At 45.2% G+C, this 23,108-nt stretch overlaps 1 protein-coding gene across 3 annotated transcripts; it reads right to left on the bottom strand.

Moving 5' to 3' along the window:
- Nucleotides 1-595: 595 nt before the first annotated feature.
- actb2 (actin, beta 2) lies at nt 596-18,924 on the bottom strand. Of its 3 annotated transcripts, none has more exons than XM_035614477.2 (6): nt 18,857-18,924; nt 3,104-3,233; nt 2,639-2,878; nt 1,795-2,233; nt 1,511-1,692; nt 596-1,413 (listed from the first exon to the last, which is right to left on the bottom strand). In XM_035614477.2, exons 2-6 carry the CDS (start codon nt 3,224-3,226, stop codon nt 1,270-1,272), a joined length of 1,128 nt encoding a protein of 375 aa, XP_035470370.1. In that variant the 5' UTR covers nt 3,227-3,233; nt 18,857-18,924; the 3' UTR covers nt 596-1,269. The 3 variants fall into 3 exon arrangements, with proteins under 3 accessions (XP_035470370.1, XP_035470372.1, XP_035470369.1); XM_035614479.1 differs by lacking the exon at nt 18,857-18,924 and adding an exon at nt 18,341-18,364; XM_035614476.1 differs by lacking the exon at nt 18,857-18,924 and adding an exon at nt 4,746-4,902.
- Between the last annotated feature and the right edge of the window lie 4,184 nt (nt 18,925-23,108).

The raw sequence follows: 23,108 nt of genomic DNA on the forward strand, positions 1-23,108 counted from the left end.
TGCAGGGGTTGGCTGTCTTGTTTATGAAACACCCAAATTACTGCCTGGAAGAGTCTCTATACTAGATAACTTTTTACAAGTCAACTTGTGATTAATTTCTCAGTCAAAATGATGCAACTGTTTAGCACTCCATAACTGCAGTGGCCTGTGAAATTCACATCTTTCACGGTGACGAGGTTGACCACAGGTTTGTTAGGAGCGAAAAATAAATGACTGTCCCTTGGGAGTAGTGCACCAAAATGCAGACGTTAGCACAGCATCTTACTTTACACTGAGAGCAAAAATATTATAAACACTTGAGTATGTTAAGGTTTTGTCAGGTATGTGGGTCACTCAAGTTTTCTACAAGGCAAGTTACAGAAAATGGTTAATCTTAAATGTAGATTTAAAACATGAGATCTTGACCAGGAACCAGTCAACTTATAACTCTTCCTGCTGCGCAACCGATTCTCTCGAACACTAAAGAATCTCAACAAAATGAAGCCATTTCCCCATTTTAACCACATCCTTTCATGCTCAACTGTTATTTGAGTCAGAGCGTCACTGATTTCAGGAGCCTAAACATTATTTCAAAAAGATAAGACAAGAGTCAAACTTCATGTCGGAACACATGTGCACTTTATTGGGATTGTTTCGTCAGTGTACAGGTTGGCCCCACCGGTCTGGCACCCCATGTTACCCCATCACTTTGAGACCCCTTGCCCCACCACCCCGGGGATGAAACCTCCAACAGGGGGAAGAAGAGGTCACGATTGGGTTTTTGCATAACAAAAAACAAGAAAATTAACAGGACCAAGATATTTTTAAGGCTGAAAGTACAAAAAACCCCAGACATAATTTACATACAAGCGATACTACAACCATGTTTAAGTATGCGCCAACCACTGGGCAGCCTTCACAGAGGCGAATACGTGTCTGAACAATGCAGTTAACATTTGGAACCATGTGTCTGAACAATGCAGTTAACAAACATTTGGAATGACTTGAAAAAAAACAAAAGAAAAACAAATGTACATTTTTTTAAGTCCCCAGATGCAACTGCAGAACCCTGGGGTGTTTTTCTTTTTTAAACCTAGCCAAACATTACTGTCTCCATCGTTCCAGTTTTAAAATCCTGAGTCAAGCGCCAAAAATAACTGAAGCCATGCCAATGAGTTGGTCATCTAGGCTCTGCGCCTGAGTGTGTATGAGAAATGTGTGGTGTGGTTGTTTTGCACAGAGCTAAAGTTGTTGGGCGTTTGGTTGGGGAGGGGAGGAGGAACAGTCTGTTTAGAAGCATTTGCGGTGGACGATGGAGGGGCCGGACTCATCGTACTCCTGCTTGCTGATCCACATCTGCTGGAAGGTGGACAGGGAAGCCAGGATGGAGCCTCCGATCCAGACAGAGTATTTACGCTCTGGTGGGGCAATGATCTGCAAAGAGACAAAACCATTAGGTTACCAAAGCTCGTTCAAATGTGCATTTACTTAAGCAAGCGGCAACATGCTAATCTGCAACAAGTCAGCTCACCTTGATCTTCATGGTGGATGGGGCCAGGGCTGTGATCTCCTTCTGCATCCTGTCGGCGATGCCGGGGTACATGGTGGTACCTCCAGACAGCACGGTGTTGGCGTACAGGTCCTTACGGATGTCGACGTCACACTTCATGATGCTGTTGTAGGTGGTCTCGTGGATTCCGCAGGACTCCATACCTTAAGGCAGATTAGAAAAATTAACAAATGGAAGAGCAGAATAAAGGCAAAAAGTTTTTCTTAATCATGTAATGCATGTTCGGCTTAAGTTGGGAAACCTACCGAGGAAGGAAGGCTGGAAGAGGGCCTCTGGGCAACGGAACCTCTCATTGCCAATGGTGATGACCTGTCCGTCGGGCAGCTCATAGCTCTTCTCCAGGGAGGAGGAGGAGGCAGCGGTGCCCATCTCCTGCTCGAAGTCCAGGGCGACGTAGCACAGCTTCTCCTTGATGTCACGCACGATTTCCCTCTCAGCAGTGGTGGTGAAGGAGTAGCCACGCTCTGTCAGGATCTTCATGAGGTAGTCTGTGAGGTCGCGGCCAGCCAAGTCCAGACGCAGGATGGCATGGGGCAGGGCGTAACCCTCATAGATGGGCACTGTGTGGGTCACACCATCACCGGAGTCCATGACGATACCAGTGGTACGACCAGAGGCATACAGGGACAGCACAGCTTGGATGGCAACGTACATGGCGGGGGTGTTGAAGGTCTCAAACATGATCTGTAAGGGGAGGAGAACATCATCATTATTATTATTATTATCCAATCACAGAAATGTTATTTATCTTTTGTGGCCACTGCACCCACTACATGCAATAGTGTGAGGCTCAGACTGAAGTTAGTAGAAAACGTGGAGAAAGTCAACATTCCTTCACACTTGTGCATGTCAGATGCCTATTCGATCTACTGGCTCAGATGTACATTAGACAAAAGTGCAGATAAGGCACACAGTCAAGAGAGACCTGTTGATGATAGATCATCTTATAGAGGAAAGGTCCTGGAGGAGAGGGGGAGGAAGGAGCAAGTGAGAATGGAAGAGGAAACAGGAGGAAAAGGCAACTAGGGTTTGAATTCTCATTATGTACTAAACTAAAAATGCTATGTGTGCAAAAGTGTGGGTGTGTACCTGGGTCATCTTCTCCCTGTTGGCTTTGGGGTTCAGGGGGGCCTCTGTGAGCAGGACTGGATGCTCCTCGGGGGCAACTCTCAGCTCATTGTAGAAGGTATGATGCCAGATCTTCTCCATGTCATCCCAGTTGGTCACAATACCGTGCTCGATGGGGTACTTCAGGGTCAGGATACCCCTCTTGCTCTGGGCTTCATCACCTACGTAGCTGTCCTTCTGGCCCATACCCACCATCACTCCCTGGAGGAGAAAACATGAAAAAAAAAAAGTTTAAAAGGGTCTAATTCACAAATACTAGCAAACAACACTACCATTGATGACGCTATAACATTAGACTAATTTACTCAAGTCTTAAGGAAATTTGCATTTGAGTAAATACATTTTAAAATAATTTTAAGTCGCAGATAATTAAATCTATGTGTTATTTGAATCAGGAGTTCGTCTTCATGCTGTGGGCTCACTCACCTGATGCCTGGGGCGACCGACGATAGAAGGGAAGACAGCACGAGGGGCGTCGTCTCCGGCGAATCCGGCTTTGCACATACCGGATCCGTTGTCAACAACCAGTGCGGCGATTTCATCTTCCATGGCTGAACTACAGAGGGAATAAACAACAACAACAACAAAAACGTTAACACTCTTTATATAAAGTCCCGAGTCCACCTCGCGGCAGCGCCGACGACGCCCGACTCTCACTTCCTGTTTGCAACTCGCCGATCTTGCAGTTCACCAGATCGACCGTTGGGTGGCGCCCGCGCGCCACATTCCGACCGCGCCAGACAAAAGGAAGTGGCGCTGCATTCTGTTATTACCATATAAGGACATGGTTCGGTTTTGAGCAGCTTGCGGCTACCGGCGCCATGGCGCGCGGCCAGAGCGGCAGAGCACGGCGAGAATAACGGAACGTTCGAGACGAGACCCGGCGCCGCGCGACCACTCCCTCCGGTTCACTAATGCCCCCACCCCCTCCTTTTTATCCCATCGAAGCTGTTGCTCAATCATAAAGGTTTTGGCGGCCGTCAGAAGCCTTTTGCTTCAGACTCACTGCGTCATCGCCATCCTCCGCCACTCCATTAATCAGACACTGGCCACCTGACACGACTGCAGGCGCCATTACCAACAATCGAATAGTTTTAGCAACTTGTAAAAGCCAAAAGATAATAAAGGGGGGGACACTGACTGTTGAAAGAAATCCAGTTGCGTAATGTACTCGTGTTCATTAATGAATGGATCACAAGCCCTTGACTGATGCTCCACTTCCTGAAAGCCACGCCTTTACTGAAAGGAGGTGATTAGTCATTCGCAATTTCCTCGTGTTTCAATTGGCAATACGGGATTCATGCCAAGACCATTTCACCAGACAGTTATTTCAATTAAAACGTTTTGCAGGCCGTCCTGTTCTTGATTATGTACTATTAGGGGGAAAAAAAAGTATTCTAATGTTTCAGATAATGTACAATTAAACAGGCACAGGAAGTGTACACAAGTGCCGACGAAAAACTATACATATATATATATCTTGATTAAAACCGCCCACTGTTGCAAGTGTGAAGGGCGGTGTTAGCCTGGTGTGGCTAGGCTAGTGTGCTAAAGTAGGTCACACCCCGCCGCATCGGGCGCACAAAGGGAGCAGCCGGGGTCTAGACCACCGACAGTCAAACGTCTCCTTCGAGCTGTCCCGTCGGGGGGAAGAGGGACGAACCGGAACTGGAACGGTGCAAAAAATGTTACACGACTACAGCTGAAAAAGCCCAGTTAGGACCGCGAGGCACAATGAACCATAAGCCGGCTACATCCAAAAGCACCTGTGAGCCGCAGTACAAGAATAACGGTGTCCCGAGTCATCGCTGCCTCATAGGACAAAAAACGACATGAAAATTACACTGGTGTCTTATGATTAACTTTTTCAAATGTCGAAGAGTTAATTAGCGATTCAGTTGGCGTGTGGCAGGACAAAGAGCCTCGTGGTCATCTTCCATCTTTTCAATTTAAAAAACTAAAACACATTTCACATTCAAACGCCACACAGAAACAAAGTCACTCTCCGCCCACTCGGCGAATGTTGTTCTAAAACTACAAACGTTTCGGTCGGATTCGGTCTCCTTACCTTTTGGGTGGGGGGGCTTTTCGCTTTAAGGGAATCGGTTCCAGGCAAATGATATCCCGCACAAGCTGTGTGTGTGACGGCGCTCAGAGTGAATGTGCTGCTTGTGGGCGCGCGCTTTTATACTGCGTCAGCTGCCCGGCTCGAGCCATAAAAGGTAAACTTTCGGAATGGCGCCCTCTGATTGGCCCGGCGTCACACACTGGGGCACGTCGCGTGCACACACACACTGTGGTGCACTGGGCGCTCGCGATGCGAGGGGAGCGAGCGAGCGAGGGGAGAGGGGAGGCGATAATAGCAAAGGATCGGAGAGAATAAAAGGCGAGGGGATTGATGTTGTGAGGCCTAGAAAGCCTAATCTCTTCATATAGTGTTTTATATGCAGGTTGAATTACGTCGAAACTTTCAATAAACGTGAAAGTATCTCCCCTGCACCTGCTCTTAACGGTGGGATAGCACATAATCATATAACTGCAGGAGCTCAGCACCAAGGACTCCTCCCTGTGAAAGCTGCAAAGGCCCTAGACTTCTTTTTTTTTATTATCTCAAGGCTGCCCTCATCCCTCGCTCAGATTCATGACACTATTAGATATGCCAGACAATACAGAGTGCAGGGCGACGCTGATATTGCTGTCCACTGTGAAAAGCAGCTGTATGCTCGGTGGGAGTCGCTGACCTGCATCGGCGGCCAGGTCAAACACATGACACACAACATAACACAGCACAACACGCAGCCGCCCGGCCACAGACTGGGGACCGGCCATCTATTGTATGTGGGACACTTCTTGTCCATACTGCAAATGCTTGCCGTTAATGTTCATGCATCGATCAAGTATCTGTGGTCTTTTGGCCACATGGTCTTGGGCTCCACCCCAAGTCTCCCCTTCTCTCTGTCTCTACCTGAGACAAGAATTTTCCGAAGGTGTGCTGCGCCCACAGGGGAAGTGGCGCGTCAATACGTTCAGAGTTAAATGGTGCTTACATACCACTTAAACCATGCACCTTGTGGAAATTACCCCCGAAATATCATCAAAAATACATGATGAGTGGTGGTTTTATGTCGCTGTTTCCTTCCATTCATGTGGGCTCCACTTCCATTGTACATTTTGATCACTATGAAGCAGGAGGTGCCAGTTTTTACCACTCTTATTGACCTTTATCAGTTACAACGCAGACGCACATGACACTGTTATGGGTGTAAAGGCCAACATTTCTCTGCTGCCTCATTCATATCCTAACGGACGAGGCCCATCTGACACATCCTCAGACTGAAATCTCAGGGCCTTTAATCCTTGCGCCTGCGTCATAGTTTAAATTTTTCCATTCCTGATTCAACAATATTTACACCGGATGCTCCATTTTCTCCTTTCACCTGTGAATTTAATTCTCATTTCCCCCTTCTTTACCTCCACTCTCTCCCCTACCCGCCACATTCCTCTCATCTACTTAATATATAACCCCAGGCATACACTTTTATTCATTTTGTGCTCCTAAACCACAAGTGTGTGTGTTAGCATAACGGCTGGACGGCCTTTGTACCACTCAAAGCTGTAACTGTGGCCGCTGAGACATGCAGCAACTTCTTCTCTTCCTCCTTTACCACTTCCCCTTTCCTCTCTTACTTGTATCAAATCCTTTTTTTGAGACTTTGTTTTCTCTTCCTTGTCCTCATTCATGCTGTTAAATTGGCTTTAAAAAGGACATTATCGTCCTCTCCACATGCCTCATATGACCCTTGTAATAGCTACAACTCTCCAGTGTGAAACAGGGGCCTTTCACTGGTTCTGGGTCTAGGGGCACATTTTTACTTCAAACACATTTTTCTGAGGTCTAGGCCAAAACTAAAACTGTTATTCAGAGGAAAAACATTTAACAAAAGGGAACAATCTGATCTGGACCTGTCGATTCGTCAATGTTGAGTCAGAGTCTCAGTTCTTGTGAAAGACTCACACGGGCGCTGTCAGAGGGTTTACCGATGGAAGTAGGAGCGCTCCAGATGATCAAAGGTCTACACAGTGCACTTATTGATTTACAGGCCTTAAATCCCGTTGTTAATGGTCAGATCTCACACCCAGTTGGCTTTCTGACCCATGTCAGCTGGAAACCAGTGCGTTCAGACACATTTGTTTTGTTGGGGATCATGATGGATTCATGTGATGTGGGTTTGAAGTGAAGGTGGGTCCAGGTGAGGCTGTTATATTTGAACAGAAACTAGCTGAGAGGAGGGTTTCGCCGGGTTAACGCTGTAATGGCACAAAAAGGGATTGGGCTGGGGAATGTTTAATCCAGCCTCAAGGCAGTGTGTGTGCGAAAATGTGTGTGAAAATTTGTTTTCGTATCATTGCGTTAAAATCAGTTGTCAGTCAGAGAGGACTCTGGTTAAGTGGTGTGTTGTCAACACTCATCAGTGGGAATTTCTACTGGCCAAGTGCTTGGAATACTGTCCTGGAAAGACTCCTCTCATGTACCATAACAGCGTGTGTTTGTGTTTATTTATGTCCTGGGTGCCAACAAATAACAGACTTTCTTGAGCTGGCCCTTGCTGCCAAGTTCCTTAGTGCCATAAAGCTACCAAATGATTTTTTGTCTGGATTTCTCCTCCAGACAAGTCTATACACATGCATTTGAGATGTTGTATAAATTGATTATGAGTTGTCTAAATAGACAACTTGTCAAGCTGAGTGGCACTTTGACGACAACAACAACAACAAGAGCTAGCTCTGAGCTTAAATCTGCTCTTTAGATGCAGGGAGTTAGGGAGCGACAGAAAATAACTGTAAAGTATTCTGCGCCTGGCGAAGCTTGGATTCATATCGTATGAGCAGCCTAGATGACAGGATCACATTAATGTTTTGCCTTCATCCTGCTGCAAGTCAGGAATCACCATGGCCATGTGATGAGTCGATATGTAACCCAGTGAACACTGTAACACGTGTGTGTGTGTGTGTGTGTGTGATTCAAAGGTCAAAGAACCTTAAATGACAGCAGCGAATCATAACCAACCGATATGATGACAGAGGAGGTATGTGTGTACGAGTAGGTCAGAGCTCAGTGAGTGCACACACGTGTCTGAGTGTGTGTGTGAGGGTCAGACAACACACTTGACACTTTGCTGACATATCACCACCCAGTGTACTCAGCTGTAAGAAACAGTGTCCCATTTTAATGGCCGAGACACACACACACACACACACACACACACACACAAAAAACACACACACACACACAGACGCGCACGCGCACACACACATACACACACACACATACACACACACAGCCAGCCATACAAAGAATTCACATGTGTGTGCCTCCGAGCATGCATGTGTGCCTGTGTAGTCTCAATGTTTACTGGTGAATTGAAGCGGTTGTGACGCCCTCGTGCTACGTCACCCGCTCAGGGTTTTTCTCTTCAAATAAGGCAACCGGCCAGCCAGCCAGGGGCAGGGCCACAGAAGCAACAGTCTGTTCCGCAGCGTCGCCCCTCCCTGCGTTACTACACCCATCCCTCCATGGCTTCCTGTTCCTCTAATGAGAAAAGATGCCGCAAGTTTCTCTTTTTTCGCTCTCGACCTTAGAAGGCCATCATTGACAAATTCACTCCGCCACCGCCTCTTCCCCTGGCCTCCGTCTACTTTTCTAGTGCCTCCTCTTCTTGCTCTTTTCTTCCACTCTTATCATAAAGAGAATTCTGTGTTTTGTGTACATATGAGCAGCGGTGGATAAAAATCAAGTTCATTTTGGTGTATGTGGCCATAATTTGGGCAGGGGAAGGAAGAGGAACCATGAAACGGCTGTTGCCACTGTGTGAAACCGACCACAGAGGGTGGACATGAATACTGTATCGATTATAACAACACACACAAACAAACATGTTGTCATAGTGGACATTTTTTGGGACATAACTTAGACTTGCATTCATTTCCTGGAGACTTACCCGCAATCTGTACTTACCACACACACATACACACACACACACACACACACTGCGAGACACCAAGACTACAGTTCAATACAAGAAACATTAGTTGCAATTAGCCTTAAGTGAGGTTGAAAGCTAAGGCCTGGAAATGTGGACATCAAAGTGGGCTGGAAAACAATAAGGGTGAGATGAAAATAGGGAGATGAGAGAAGAGGAAGAAGACGAGATATGTCATCTCGGCGAGGCATCACAGTTGTCATCCTCAAGAAGTTTTAAGTATTGCTTCACTGCAATGTGTAACAGCACGTGCGAACAAGCCAGGTCGAACTGAATGCAGCAACGTTGGGGTTTTTCTCTTCTGGCCTAACATCTACGATGCTTAAAGGAATAGTTAAGACACTTGTACTTATTCTGTTTCTTGCGGATGGCCGATGAGAAGATTGATACCGCGTTCATGTAAAACAGTACAAAAGCTGAGGTACCGTAGAGTCAGCAGATGGTTAGCTGATCACAAAGACTGAAAACAAGGGCAACCACCAAGCCGGACCCTGTCCAAAGAACAAACAAAAACTGCCCACTGAGCATTCTATATGCGCCAGCCACTCCAAGCACTTTATATCATAACTTACATTCACCAATATAGTTTCACATGTACCACACAGACAAAGGAGTGGTATTATTCTTAACATTTATCAGCTCATCTAATTGCACAAAGCGAACAAGTGTACTTAAATGTCAAACTTTTGCTTCCAATGCAGTAACTCAAAGTTTTGTCAGTCAGCAGCTTTCTTTCTTTCTCCATTCATCCATCCCCCCATCTTGCTAAGGAGCCATTTCCATCCCTTCTTTCACCCTCGTCTTTGCAGCCCGTTGAAAAGTGACCGGCTAACCAATTGTTTAGCCATCTGTGAGTGGTCATCGTTTCAGAAAGGGAAGCCCAATTCACCCACTCGTCCCTCACCCCCTCCCTCCCTCCCTCCTTCCTCTTCCCCCCCCACCTGATACAGCCAATAGATTGGTTGTCTGCAGCGTCATTGATCCATAGGTCACCGTGGTGATAAGTCTGACTCCAAGGCAGGGCCAGTTACCAGCTGTGTGTGTGTCTTGTCTGCCAGCTGGCCTGTTTGTGCTCCGATTGGATTAGCTTCCCATTTACGGCCCAAATGGATCCTTCGTTTTAACCTCCCCCCACCCCCCACACACACTTCTTACCCCCCCACACACACAGTCTAGTGGCCACGCCCCACCATGGTATCATGAGCATCATATATAATTTTTTGAACTTACAAATATATAAAACTCCTGTGTTAAGCGTTTTTGTGTGCATGGCGCGTTGATCCATGATTCAGATTACAAAGCACTTACTTGTGAGCTTGTGTTTTACAGGCATACTTTTTTTCTTTTCTCTTTTTACAGGCACTTCCTCTTGTGAAATCTGTGTCGCATGATGGTTTCTCTCCAGCTACTTGCGCGGAGCTCTGAATACAAGTGTGAATTGTCAGCGAAGGCCACAAACAAATGTGAAAGGTCTTCAGCTAATAATCGAGCAAAGTCCAAATGCTGCCCTGGAGAACATGCACTTTGGAAATTGTGATTGTCTGATCAAGGGCTTGAAGTGTTTAACCCAGTTTCCAGACTCTTTTTGCTAGACAAAGGGAGCTTCTCTGTAATGACTGGACTGATGTAATAACCACATGCGGTGCTCGAGGCTGAGGGGCTTCTCAGAATTTTTTTTCTTCTTCTGTTCCTCATGAACACACACCCACTGTCCTAACTTCTTCTCGCTCTTCTCCTTCCTGTGCACCAACCTCATTGCTCTCTGTTGTTCTGGCCTCCTATTGGTCCAAGCTGGAGACCGAGGAGCCTTTTAAGGCTGTGAGGTGTAATGCAGGTGTCTCCTCTGTACATTAATGGACAGGTCAGAACATGTGTTCACGATGTATACGACCTGTGCCTGTAAAGACACGCATGCATTCATGGTTCCATGAGTAAAAGGGAACTTAGCCTTACTTTACTTTACTTTTAACAATACATCTTTTTGCATGGAGTTATGCAAAGTGCAATTAACATGTGAAGTTAATCTCTACCTTTACTGCTTAGTCAGGGTAAAAAGCACTGTCTATCACTGTATCTAATTAAACACACATGCAGAAACGCACATGCGAACATGCACACACACATGCACACTCCTTATTCAACCCCTGCATGGTGGACAACCTAGGGAGGCTTATCTATCCTCTGCCATCTGTCTCTGTCCGGTGGGAGGGCTCCTCCTCTCTGATTGGCTCACTTGTCATGCAGCCAGCTTTTCGTTTGGCTCGTCTGGGAACGGCGAGCCCGTCGACTGGCTGCCCTTACTTCCTGATTATCCTTATTCCTCTGCTGCCCCCTCGACGGTGCAGCGAGGGAGGTCAGCCACCTACACACGCCCATGTACTTTGGTCTGCAGTCCTCATGGCAATCGGCTCTGTTTGTGCATTCCTTACATAACCTTAAAGCCTGTCTCTCCTATTTGCTCATTCTTTTTAATCTGTTATTTTTTATCCTTTTTTCTTCATGTTTTCTTTATTCAACTATGAAGTCAGGAGTCAAAACATTAGAGATAAGCACATAAACAGGATTTTCAGCAGGGTGCCGAGTCATACCTCGGTCCAAATCCTCCTCTCAGCTCTAGAAATCTATCTCCTCTCCTCTTCTCTCCTCTCCTCTCCTCTCCTCTGCATAGTAACCAAGCCCACCCTATCTGTTTGCCACCAAAGAACAACTTTATTAATGTGCTGTTGCAGAATGCACCCAGTGCCCCTGAACTGCTGAGTGAAGTTTGCATGCGTTGCTTTGCTTTGTTGTATTGTAACCTCTTTTTTTGTTTCAAGCCAGTAGGCAGATTGTGTGCGTGTGTGTGTGTGTGTGTGTGTGCTACTGGGCTATATTGTTTTGTATGGTGCGGTGCTGTTCATTGCTGTTTGCAGTTCCCACCCTTCTCTTCTCATACACTCGCCGTTTGAATGAGCTGCCTGGCCCACTCTGATTGGCTGCCGACGGCTGCCATATAAGGGCATAGGCAGCAGCAGAGGCAGGAAATGGGGCAAAGAGGAAGTAGCGAGCCGGCTATAGGAGACCGGCAGCAGAGACTTCATAAAAAAACAAAAAAAACTGCCACACCTTTCCTTCAATGCTTCTCCATCGTTTCCTTTCCATTTTTAACACGCTGTCCCTGCACATTTGACACAATCCTCTGCTCTCCTTTTGCTCTACACAAGTCTCATTCATCCTCCACTCTTTTCCTCTCCTCTCCTCATTGTTTTCCTCCTCTCTCTCTCCCCCCCCGACTCTGCATCCTTCCCCCATTAGCACACTAGCACACACAGAAACGTGTGTGGACTCATTGGTAATGCCCGCTGTGGGTAAAAAGTGTGACTGGAAGCCTCTTAATCGCTCATGGCAGCGATCTTTTCGGCTTAGTGCAGCAGAGTAGCTTTACTTCACAGCCAAGGGTCGGGGACAAAGTCCTCCGGGCGCTCTGCAGCAGCAGTACATGGTGTTATCGTGCTGCAGATACAGTACAGAATGATGTAATGTGTCAGCGTGAGACATTCCTGGGAGAGCTCTCTGTCCATCTGCGAGCCCTCAGACTTGCTTTAACTTGCGGGGGATTTTCTGAGAAATTGCTCAAAATCCGCAGATGGATGAACGTGGAAGAAGTAGCCACAAAGTGGCTCATACAGACGGGGAAGGCTCCTGCAGTGGCTGCAGCCTCTTACTTCCTTAATGCATCAGTATGACAAAGGCAAATTAAAAAGCCTATAATTACCATGCATGGCCATAATTACCACTGCAGACAAGGTGAAAATCAAATATCTGCTTACGGTGGAGCTCTTATGAGCAGATTTCAATTTTTTGTACACTCAAGTGTGTATAATTTGTATGCCCTTGGGTCATTAAATAAAGGTTTCTTGCCTTCCCGCCCTAAACTTTTGTTAGTTGATTAAGACGTTTCCCTGTGGAGGAGTTCCACGCACACCCAGCACCAAGGATGGGGGGGGGGGGGGGGGGGGGGGGGGGGGGGGGGTGAGAACCAGAACTCATCTGGCATGGGAACAACTCGGGAGGAAGGATGAGCTAACCTGTCTCCTGCCACCACGAACTCCAAGGGAGAGTTGGGTGTTGCTTTCAGAGAACTAATGACCTCCAGATATTTCATTTCACAGTGGAACCTGGTTCTAATCATAAACCAATAAACTGTGCAAATAACCTTAACAAAGGCAGAGACCTGACAGGAACATTGTCAAATGAATCACTGTTATGAAACATTGTGGTGCCATAACTGGAACAGAGTGTGTCCATCTGTGACATTCATGCTCTCAGCATATTAACATATATTAACATATAGCTTCATAACCGCAGGGACAGCAGAGTTGTATCAATGGCGTTAGTTTAAAAGTGAAACTCTTTCGGCTGTTACAACAGTTGGTCCGACACTCGCAGGCTGTCGGAGCCAAGTGTACCTGTCAGGCGACTTATGGGAGGATGACATCGCCGCCACTCTCATTTTCACAACTCCTTCACCGTTTTAATCTTTCTCTGTGAATTTGTTTGTGTTTGAGTTGCCAGCAGGGTGTGAGGTGTTTTAGTGTGTATTTATGTGCATTCTTCCTTTGTGTGTGTCTGTTTGTTGACTTGGGTGTGTATTAGCGAGGCCACATCCTCCTGTTAACACTGACATCCATAAAAGGAGATCTTTAAGTTTGTCACATGACAACAATCCGAGGAATGCAAGACGGGTCACATGGGATGCCGTCTCAAGGAAATCAGCTTCACCCCCAAAGGACTGTGAAATAATGTGTGTGTGTGTGTGTCTGTCTTTGTGTGTGTGGGTGTGGGCTTGTATCGGCAAGCACCTTCCAATTATGTTTCTTGTATGTGTCTTTTTGAGTCTTTTTGAAGTGTGCATGTGCCTTCCTGTGTGTGTGTGTGTGTGTGTGTGTGTGTGTGTGTGTGTGTGTGTGTGTGTGTGTGTGTGTGCGCGCGCGCACGCATTTGTTTGTGACTATATAGGGGAATTCACAGCTTGAGAGATTTCACTTCTCTTCCAATGATGTTTCAAAAATTGGAAACTGCAGGAGGATGTGAGTGTGCCTTTGTGTGTGTGTGTGTGTGTGTGTGTGTGTGTGTGTGTGTTAGTCAGTCACGCAGGTGTGAAATCAGAGGTGTGTCTTTGAACTATTAAATTACAGGAATTTCACCAAAATCAATGAGTCTAATTTGCGTTGTACTATTTGATAGCCCTGTCCGGTGGTGAAGCGTGAAACATTGCCGAGTAGTTGTGTGTGTGTAGAAATGACAATCATCACCTCAACCACTTCCTAAAGCCGAAGCGGCTGTGTGGGCCGCAGCCTGTGCTGCTCTGTGCTGCCTCCTACAGCTGCCAAACGTCTACTGAAACCACAAGGTTGTCACTTTTTTTTTGTTGTCGCTGCACGCAGAACGGCACTTCCTCTATGTTCACTGTGTCGACCATATAAGGTTAACAACTGACAGGTACAGACGCGGACACCACCGCGACACCAGCTCAGTCCCTGGCATCGGCAGGGGAAGCCATATCTGGGCAAACTGAAACTGTATGAACCGTCTTTCCTTCTATCTGTTGCACTGTCAGTGTGTGCGTGTTAGTCATCGGGACATTTGGGGCAGTTCAGCTGTCATCAGCATACCATTTCTGTTTTTTCTTTTCTTTCCAGACTGGACCAACAGCATGACGACTTCCCCTTTCAGTGTAATTTTAGAATTTCCTGAGTTGAGAATTTTGTTCAGAGCTGCATCATTTTTTGGTTTTAGCTAAGCCATCAGCACGACTCTACCACTTTGATGAACAATCAACTACATGGGTTGATTCTGCAGACATCCATGGTGCCCAGAGGATGAGGCCTACAGACTCTGGTGGTGCCCTGACCACTCCTTCAGAGAGTGAAATGTCTCAACAACTATGAATTAAGGCTCTGTCGCGTCTGACTCCGCCCGCGCGTAGATATCTCGCACGGCCGTAGACTCTTGTTGACTCAGCATTAACCCTCAGAAACATCCAGGATCCTTCTGACTCAGGCCTGCCCTTTCCCATCATCACCCACCATCCTGCTCCTCCTCCCTCACCATGCCAGAGCCTTTAGTACCCGACCACACAGCCGACACACACATCCCAGAGCAAACAGCGGGAGATGAAGAGTAGATTCGATTTCTCCACTTTACTCCCCTTTTTACTCATTTTCTATCGGATGCTCTGCCTTCCATCCATTCATCTACTCTGACTTTGGGATGTTTGGCAGTTAACTGCGCCATCTCTGCCTATTCTCCTTCTGCATTTTTTACTCTGACCATTTGCAAAAAAAGCCGTGGCCTAGTTTCACTCCCGTTTCCCCTCCTCACTGTGTGCACATATTCACTTCCTGTCATGGGGTTTTAAGTGGATGCAGCTGTTTTTAAAGAACGGGCTCGAGGTATCTCTTGTAGGAAGAGGAGACGAGCAGGGACGAAGTTAGAAGAGAAGGAAGCGCAAGCAATAGGGAGAGTGCATTTTTGTGCGTTTGTGTAAATGCGTGACGGCCAATCATGTGGGATTCCCTAAGCGGTAGGACGCAGTCAGACTCTGAAATGTAGGTCAAGAGGCACAGTATTTTCCTTGCACCGTTGCATAACCTGTGCACACACTCACACAAACGCATGGACCGGCGCACTGTTGTGTAGTTAGGCTCCGCACAACCAAAATACACAATGGTAGCTGTCTCTGTCTCGCTGATGTGCAGGGAAGACACCCAGTGTAAGCAACTGTAAAAGTTCCTCTATCAGAAGACTAGAATCCCTATATTGTCATTGTACATTTCGTTGTCATGAAACCTTAAGTTGCAGCTATTGCCCTCCGTCCCTGCACAAAGACCTCTGATATAAAAGTGCTCAGTGTGTGTTGCAGCCCTAGGGTGAGGCTGGTTGGAATTTTGCAGGTAGATAACTCGCTGCACAGTCATTGGTTGAGGGCTGCAGGTAATCACCTGGACTGCATTGCCTTTTAAGGAGACTTCTAAGAGGGGTCACAAACCTGCCATAAATCCCTCATTCAGTCGCTCTGTACGTACTTCGCCTCTCTCTTTCTCCGTCTCGCAAAACAGTCGAATTCACTCTCTTGCCTTCCTTTACGTACAAAAGGCTGATGGTACAATAGAAAGATAATAAAGAAGAAAAAATTGGGAGAAGAAGAAAGCGAGATGGGGGGATAGTGAGAGGGGGAGTTCCGCCTCTTTTGGCTCATCTGATTGTAAGCTGATAACCTGGAACCTACTACCCAGCTGTTACATAAGGGATAGGAGACACTCTGAGACACAGTTTGTGTGTGTGTGTGTGTGTGTGTGTGTGTGTGTGTGTGTGTGTGTGTGTGTGTGTGTGTGTGACACAGTACAAAGAAAGCAACAGTCCCAGTCTTGTTTCTTTGGTAACACATGGAAAACTAGGTTAGTCATGATGAAATATCTTTTTTTTTCCATGTAGAAGAATTTGCTTGTATCTGTGGTTCATTTGTATCTGTGTGTGTGTGTGTGTGTGTGTGTGTGTGAAAAGACCACATTGTTGTAGAGAGGAAGAGGAACATGTTGATTATGTGTCCTGGCTTTAATTCCATCTACATAGACTGACCTAATTTCACAACATATCACCATGTACAAGGTGGTGACTTGCTGACATATATTATATACCATTATGTGACATTCTGGCGTGTGGTAAGAAATCCTAAAAAGCACATTTATTTAATTTTAGAAGAGGGGTAGTTTGCTGGGGATTTCTGCCGTTTGCAGAAATTATTAAAACCAAAACTTGGCAGTGGGAAAATTCCCTGGCCACTATCCTCCCCCTCAGTGTATCACTATGTGTAAGGGGAACGTATATATACACAATAGTTCTTCCATGTCACTGCTATATATGAGTCTGCACTAATGACTCACAATATAGGACTTTTTATTCATTTCTTTGGTGACCTGATTGGAAACTTAGCTTAGCACAAAGACTGGAAACAGAGGGGAACAGTTAGCCATGCTCTGTCCAAAGGAAACACAATCCACCTCACTGATTCACTTGCGACAGTGATATCTTCTTTGTTTAAAATGTTTTAAGAAAAAATGTGTAAATCTAAATAATTTCATGGCCAGGATGTGTTGCCAGGCAACCAGTAAAAAAACTGTACATAAAAAAAACAAAAACGCCCTGTCTCATGTTTACACTTAGAGGTTTTGTATGAAGGGTGGTTGCAGGCTTCATCTAACACCAAGTCAAGGAAGTGTGTGTTGGTAACCAAATAATGTTTGAATTAGATGACTTTTTAATAAAAAATCCCCACATCTGCAGTGAAGACATATCACTTCCTCACTGCCGTGAATAAGGAAGTTGCTCGTAATCGAAGGTACATGATCCGATCAGACCCAAACTTCTCAGCCTCGCCCTCAACACATACATGTCATTATTGACCGAGCGTCACAGCGCCACCTGCTGGGAACAGGAAGTGACGTGTTCTATACCTGCCTTGCAGGTTGACTACAGATCCACCTCAACATTGGCCCCATTTCTCCTTCCATTTTTCAACCTAGAAAACTTCATTCAAAAGTAAGACGATCAACTCAGTTAGGACATTGTATTCAACTTGTATTCATAACTGGGTTTTGCTCCGTTGAAATGAATGGAGGGACTGTTTGAAATTGACAAATTCCCACATGCATTTTCAATTCTTATCTACTCATCCATACTTTCAGCTACAAACTCCATTTAAAATGTTGCCCATCTTTCAGACGTTCAAGGTTTCATTCAACCTTCAAATTCCATTCAGTCTTTTCAAAATATTCAACTGTGTGTGAAGTGAATGCTTTCAGCCCTTCTCACGTAAACATGGGTGTGTGTGTGTGTGTGTGTGTGTGTGGCGGAACGTTCACAGCTCATATTCTCTTATGAGAGTGAGCACAGATCACAGGAGTGTGTGAGAGGATTCACTACCTGTTATATGCGACAAGATCACAGGAGTGTGTGCCTTTGATCCTTTGATCATTGCATCGACGGGGATGATATCACAACTGCATCATAATGCATTTTTAGATTTGATTTTAGTTTTTATCATTTCAGACTTGTGACAAACTTCATCCGATTTACATGAAATTTACGTGGTGCACTCTGCCCCATGACGTAGAATTACTGGGTGCTCTCCAGCGCCACATAGTGGACACAGGAAGTGAAATCCGCGGCACACCCGACGTGCGCATATGTGCAAGGGCCCGATCATTGCTGCTTGCAGCTTTAAATATAATTTTTTCGGACAGTTTTTTCGCCCTCTTCTCCTTCCACATTTTTAACTTAGTAACATCAAAGTGTTCAGCTCAATAAAGACATTCTGGGTTGTATTCAACCATTTCATAACTGTCATACTTATATTCAACTTTTCCTGCAATTTTCACTCCATTGAAATGATTGGACAGAATGTTCAAAATTGACACATTTTCACACTTCATGCATTTTCAATTCTTATCTACTCATTCGTACTTTCAGCTATAAACTCCATTCCTCAAAATGTTGCACATCTTTCAGACATTCAAGGCCTCATTCAACTTTCAAATCCCAGATGAGCTCATTCTAATGGTGTTGCTGGCCTCAGACATACCTCAGAAATAGTGCTCGTCTTCACAGGTGTTGGTCTCGGTCTGGGTTTGTATTTTCAAATGGGGTCAAGTAACTCAGTGTCTCGCCTCTGCTATAATTCAAATAGGATTCTGAGAGGATTCTCTACCTGTTATATGCGACAAGATCACAGGAGTGTGTGCGCCTTTGATCCTTTGATCATTGCATCGAAAGGGATGACGTCACATTTGCATAATTTTGATATAATTTTGACTTGTATTCAACTTTTTCAATACAGTCATGCTTTTTCGAAATATTCAACATTTCCCTTGGTTTTTGCTCCATTGAAATGAATGGAGGGAATAATAAAAAATGACCACATTTCCACACTTTGCATGCATTGTTTTCGATTCTTATTCTTATCTACTCATTCATACTTTCAGCTACAAACTCCATTCAACCCTTAAAATGTTGCACATCTTTCAGACATTCAAGGCATCATTCAACTTTCAAATCCCAGACGAGCTCATTCTAATCGTGTTGTCGGCCTCAAACATACCTCAGGAGCTTGTGCTTGTCTTTCCGGGTGGTGGTCTTGTTCTCAGCGTCTGGCCTCTGTGTCTGCTGTAATTCAAATGGGATTCTGAGAGGACTCACTACCTGTACGCGACCAGATCACAGGAGTGTGTGCGCCGTTGATCCTTTGATCATTGCATCTACGGGGATGACATCACATTTGCATCATGATGAAATTTGCACTAAAGTCTGGAAACAGAACTCGTAAATTTCTCCTCAACTCGCTCTCATCCCCACAATTTTCACTCTTCATACATCATTTTTAACGTGGGGATTTCTGACCATGAAAGCAAACACACAGACACTTTTGGCACTAAAGGTCCTCCACGTGCCAACCAACTATTGCATAATGCCAACATTTTAAGCAGGTAGTCAGAGAAAAGGAATGTTGCTATCACCATGGCGACCTTTCACTGCAGCTTGACACAAACACACTCCAACACAGAAGTTGGACATTTTCATACATCTCCCAAGCAGTTTTCATGTCTTATCATTCATATTTTCACCCTAATACTTCATTGAAACCTTAAAATGGTCCCAGCCTTCATTCGTGGAGTTTTGTTCAACTTTTGAATTCCATTCATACTTATTAGACCCACCCATTTCCCCTCTTATCCAACTCTTCATACTCCTTCAGCTTCTTCATCCAAATTCAGTCCAGTTTAGCGTCAGCCTTTCAGCAGCCAGCATTCACACCACAATGTCTTCCGAAATTTGCCCTTTCCTACTTATTGTTCAGCCTGCTGTTTTGGGCCGTCTTCTTCTTCCACATTTTTTCAACCTAGAAACTTCATTCAAACGTGAAAAACGTTCAACTCATTTCCGAAACATTCAACCTTTTCCCGCGGTTTTGGCTCCATCAAAACGAATGGAGGGAATGTTCAAATTCAAGCCAGCGAGTCAGTTCAGCGTCAGCCTTTCAGCAGCCAGCATTCACACCGCAATCTTTTCAAATCGTGTTGTCGGTAACGTGTCGTCGGCCTCAAACATACCTCAGAAATTGTGCTTGTCTCTCCGGGTGGTGGTCTTGGTCCGGTTTTGTATTGTCTCGCCTCTGTGTCTTCTATAATTCAAATGGGAGAGGATTCACTACCTGTTAGATCACAGGCGTGTGTGTGCCTCTGATGTTTTGTCAGCCCCCCCCCGACACACACACACACACATGGTATTACACCAGGCCAACTGTCTTTGTATATCTGGGATTTTGCCTTTTGTGATTTCTTTTTTTGTTGCCTCGTCACTGATCCAATATCTCTGTGTTTAGGATCCACCAACCTGACCTCAGGTTACCTGGAATCCAGCCTCAGTTTGTCACAGTCACCACGCAAGCTCAGGAACCTGCCTCGGCCCTGCGCACCAGCCACCAGCTCTCGTTGCCTGACAAAAACCTTAACAGCGTAAAACACAGAAGACCAAGGAGGCCGGAGGTTAATTCAGTCCTTCACAACACATGCACTTCTGCACCTCAGCAGGAAGGGGCAGAACGGAGAGCAATCTACTTTAAATTAAAAAAGAGTTGGAAACTTACTCAACCTTTGTGTTAAGTTAGGTCACATTTGGGTTTATTTGGAGCTGTATAGTGGGAAATGAAAGTTGCTCTGGTATCATGAGAAAATGCATATCAGCAAAGTTTTGTTTTGCATCACATGGGTGGTAGACAACACACTGCCCATTTAATATAGGAAAGGTAAATTAATCAGAAGTTCTGCATAATCAAGTAGTGAAGCTTTTTGATCCAGTAGATGATCTCCTAACAGTGAAGTCATATTTATACAACACTTTTCACAGTCACAACTTGCCTTACAGGACCAAAGAAAGTGAAAAACAGAGTTCCATCCATCCATCGTCTGCCGCTTTATCCATTTAAGGGTCACGGGCGAGAGGTATTGGGCGAGAGGTGGGGCTCACCCTGGACAGGTTGGAAGCCTATCGCAGGGCCACATACAGAGACAAACAACCATTCACTCTCACATTCACATCTACGGTCAATTGAGAGTCTCCAATGAACCTAACCCCATTCTGCATGTCTCTGGACTGTGGGAGGAAGCTGGAGAACCGAAGAGAACCCACGCATACACGGGGAGAACATGCAAACTCCATGAAGAATGAACCGGGATTCGAACCCAGGACCTTCTTGCTGTGAGGTGAAAGTGCTAACCAATACGCAGCCCTAAAAACAGAGTTACATAATACAAAAAAACAAACAAAACCCCCCCCAAAAAACAGAATACACACACGCACATGCGCTGAAAAACAAAACAGAGTCCAGTAAAGTGTATAAAAAGACAGACCTGGTATGCATACACCTTAATGCCTGTTTAAACAGGTATGTCTTAAAGGGTATATTTATAAAAATGATTCCACAGATTCAGCATTAACGGTGTAGGTAGGGCGTTCCACAATGTTGGTGTCATTGGCTCAAAAACTCGATCACAAGGTCACAGATTTGAATCGTTGGATCTGAGAGAGTGAGAGTGGAGGAGATCGGTTAGATGTGTAGAGGCTTGATTTGAAGAAACAATGAGTAAATTGCTGCAGCAGCCAAAATCTTTATTGATACTGTATGTATGCCAGTCGTGTGTCCGTACATGAGGCCGGACAGTGTACCCCCCTGGTGTGGCCCACAAAGGTGGCTGGTGTTTAAATGGCCATCTGTGCCAGATGTTAATGATCCCCCCGTGTGTGTGATAGCTTGGTGCGTGCATGTGTGTGTCAGCAGATGGTGTGTGTCTGTCACACACGGTCTCCTCCATTATCACTTCCCAGTCATCAATTATTCACACTGAGAGATTGAAACCAGTGAGGAAAAAAACAAGAACATTATTACAGTGAAATCTGTAAAAATCTGTTACATTTGACTCAAAAAAACATCAAAAAATATGTTTTTTGAGCCGATCAAACTCGGACAGGTTATGCTTGCCTATTTAAAGAAGTGTGTCTGTGTGTGAGTGTGTGCACTTTATGCATGTAAGAGTGTGTGCAAAATGAAAAGAACCAGAGCAACTAAATCTTTTAGGTGATCCTGTGTAATAAGAGGCCAAGGAGAACAGCTGGTGTTTGTGCTTTACGGCATGTGTGTGTGTGCGGGTGCGTGTGTGTGCGTGTGTGTGTGTGTGTGTGTGTGTGTGCGTGTGTGTGTGTCCAAAGGGGCTCTGTAAGGGGGCCTCTGACCCTTTGTTGCAAGAGGGTATGTCATTAGCATCCCAAACTCCTCATTGCCCATGAAGAGAGAGGAAGGGACATGAAAAGCTGCGAGCAGAGGAAACAAGTGAGTGAGACGCGGAGAAGGAGGGAGAGAGAAAGAGAGAAAGAAAGAAAGGGATGGGAGAAGGGAGGGAGAGGAAGAAAGGGACCCAGGGGACACGACAGGAAAGTGGCAGCAATGACCAGCAACACCTGCCAGTTCACCCACACATGAGCCCCCTTTGTGTGTGTGTGTGCGTGTGTGTGTGTGTGTGTGTGTGTGTGTGTGTGTGTGTCCTTTCCTTGTGGATACACATGTGTAAGTCCAAGCACAGATTTGTGGGTGTGTGACCATGAAATGGATTCATACGTGGGCGGAGGCTCTGGACTGGTGTTGTTTGCCGCTTTCCCCAGTAAGTGGCGCAGCAGAGCTCCCTTGGACTCGAGAGTGATGAGGCGGAGGGTAAGTCATTCTGCACAACAGACATACTGTCCATACATGCTCATGTCCTCACACGCTAAGAGGGAAGAAAACAGAAAAAGAACTCGCAGATTATTAAAATGACTAAGAGAGAGAAATTGTATATTTAAAAAAAAGAAGCTAGATTCAGTATGTACACTTAACTAGACTATGCATTATATTATGCCAACGTTTATAGCATTGGATATAATATATATGCAGTATATGTGATACACAAACACTATAAAAATACAATGGAATGGAGAACTATCATGATATTTCCTTTAACATCACGTAAACAGCACATAACAATGACAATATTGTATTATGGCTGACAGTAATGTTGCATGAAATTAGCATGGGTTTTGTACTTAAACTTGACTACTGTACTATTATTTGTGTGTATGCACAGTATGCAGTGTTTATAATAATAATAATAATAATAATAATAATAATAATAATAATACTACATTTCATTAATTGATAAATTGGATGATAAAATAATCATTGGAACATTGGAATGATGGGGTGTGGTATCATGTGTTTCGGGGGGGGTGCACACATGCACTTAAGTTTGCACATTTTCCTTAAA

This window comes from Scophthalmus maximus, chromosome 17, assembly GCF_022379125.1.
Source record: "Scophthalmus maximus strain ysfricsl-2021 chromosome 17, ASM2237912v1, whole genome shotgun sequence".
In the NCBI taxonomy this organism is placed as follows: domain Eukaryota; kingdom Metazoa; phylum Chordata; class Actinopteri; order Pleuronectiformes; family Scophthalmidae; genus Scophthalmus; species Scophthalmus maximus.

Coding starts and splice junctions, on each gene's coding strand:
- actb2 (XM_035614477.2), bottom strand. CDS start 3,226: ATGGAAGATGAAATCGCCGCACTGGTTGTTGACAACGGATCCGGTATG. Junction 1,693..1,794: donor CTTCCAGCCTTCCTTCCTCG/GTAGGTTTCCCA, acceptor ATCTGCCTTAAG/GTATGGAGTCCTGCGGAATC. Junction 1,414..1,510: donor CATCCACCATGAAGATCAAG/GTGAGCTGACTT, acceptor GTCTCTTTGCAG/ATCATTGCCCCACCAGAGCG.